Source organism: Oncorhynchus keta, unplaced genomic scaffold, assembly GCF_023373465.1.
Source record: "Oncorhynchus keta strain PuntledgeMale-10-30-2019 unplaced genomic scaffold, Oket_V2 Un_scaffold_14044_pilon_pilon, whole genome shotgun sequence".
Classification (NCBI taxonomy): Eukaryota; Metazoa; Chordata; class Actinopteri; order Salmoniformes; family Salmonidae; genus Oncorhynchus; species Oncorhynchus keta.
In genome coordinates, this window is record NW_026290781.1 from 349,915 (window position 1) to 351,505 (window position 1,591).

The 1,591-nt window shown below is 64.9% G+C and overlaps 1 protein-coding gene across 1 annotated transcript; it reads left to right on the forward strand.

The window, feature by feature from the left end:
- Positions 1 to 450: 450 nt before the first annotated feature.
- LOC127927433 (protein qua-1-like) lies at positions 451 to 1,293 on the forward strand. The gene has a single exon (XM_052513863.1). The coding sequence runs from the start codon at positions 451 to 453 to the stop codon at positions 1,291 to 1,293; it is 843 nt and encodes a 280-aa protein (XP_052369823.1).
- The last annotated feature ends 298 nt before the right edge of the window (positions 1,294 to 1,591 follow it).

Below are 1,591 nucleotides of genomic sequence, written 5' to 3' on the forward strand. Positions count from 1 at the left end.
GATGGTCTGGTTAATATAGCACTGTGCCAGGGGATGGTCTGGTTAATATAGCACTGTACCAGGGGATGGTCTGGTTAATATAGCACTGTGCCAGGGGATGGTCTGGTTAATATAGCACTGTGCCAGGGGATGGTCTGGTTAATATAGCAGTCAGCAAACAGTGTCTCTGGCTTGTCCTTGAGGAGCTTTTCTTTGTACTTATTCAGTGTTATTTTTAATATCCACGGGGGATGGGGGACGGGAGACGGGGGACGGGGGGATGGGGACGGGAGACGGGGGGAGGGGACGGGGGATGGGAGACGGGGGACGGGGACGGGAGACGGGAGACGGGGGGATGGGAGATGGGGATGGGAGACGGGGGATGGGGACGGGAGACAGTGACGGGGACGGGGGACGGGAGACTGTAGACAGGGGACGGGAGACGGGGGGGATGGGGGACGGGGACGGGATATGGGGACGGGGGGGACGGGAGACGGGGGGACGGGAGACGGGAGACGGGAGACGGGGGGGGATGGGGGACGGGGGGGGGGGACGGGGGGATGGGGGACGGTTGACGGAGACGGGGACGGGGGACGGGGGACGGGGGGGGATGGGGGACGGTTGACGGGAGACGGGGACGGGAGACGGGGACAGGAGACGGGGACGGGGGGCGGGAGACGGGGCACGGGGACGGGAGACGGGGACGGGGACGGGAGACGGGGGACGGGAGACGGAGGACGGGAGATGGGGGACGGGGGACGGGAGACGGGGCACGGGGGACGGGAGACGGGGGGACGGGAGACGGGGGACGGGAGACGGGGGGATGGGGGACGGGGGGGAGACGGGAGACGGGGGATGGGGGACGGGGAGACAGGGGACGGGAGAGGGGGGGGATGGGGGACGGGGGGACGGGGGGGAGACGGGAGACGAGGGACGGGGGACGGGAGACGGGGCACGGGGACGGAGACGGGGGACGGGGGGACGGGAGACGGGCGATGGGAGACGGCGATGGGGGACGGGAGACGGGGGACGGGGGACGGGAGACGGGGGGATGGGGGACGGGAGACGGGGGACGGGAGACGGGGGACGGGAGACGGGGGACGGGGACGGGAGACGGGGACGGGAGACGGGGGGATGGGGGGAGACGTGAGACGGGGGCGTGAGACGGGAGACGGGGGACGGGAGACGGGGGGACGGGGACGGGAGAGGGGGACGGGGAGGAGACGTGAGACGGGGGACGTGAGACGGGGGACGGGAGACGGGGGACGGGAGACGGGGGACGGGGGACGGGGAGGGGCTGTGGAACCCTCCTGACATTATTAGACTCAAGAGTTTTCACACCTCTCGCTTCACACTTCAGTGCTAATTGAAGTAGTTGATCAGGTCATTTCTGTCCTAGCAGCTTGGTAGCTTAGTGGCCTTTGTTTATTAAGCTTTGTATAACAAACTTACCAAGAGATCATTGTCTTTGACCATTTTGGCTTCAGAAGTAGACTGAATATTTTTCACTCAGTGTTTACAGGTTCCACTGTTCTTCTTCTGCAGGTTTTGGTTAGAAAAAAAACATTTTTTATGGACTTCGGCCTTTGGGTGTTTGTCCCATTCTGTGAAT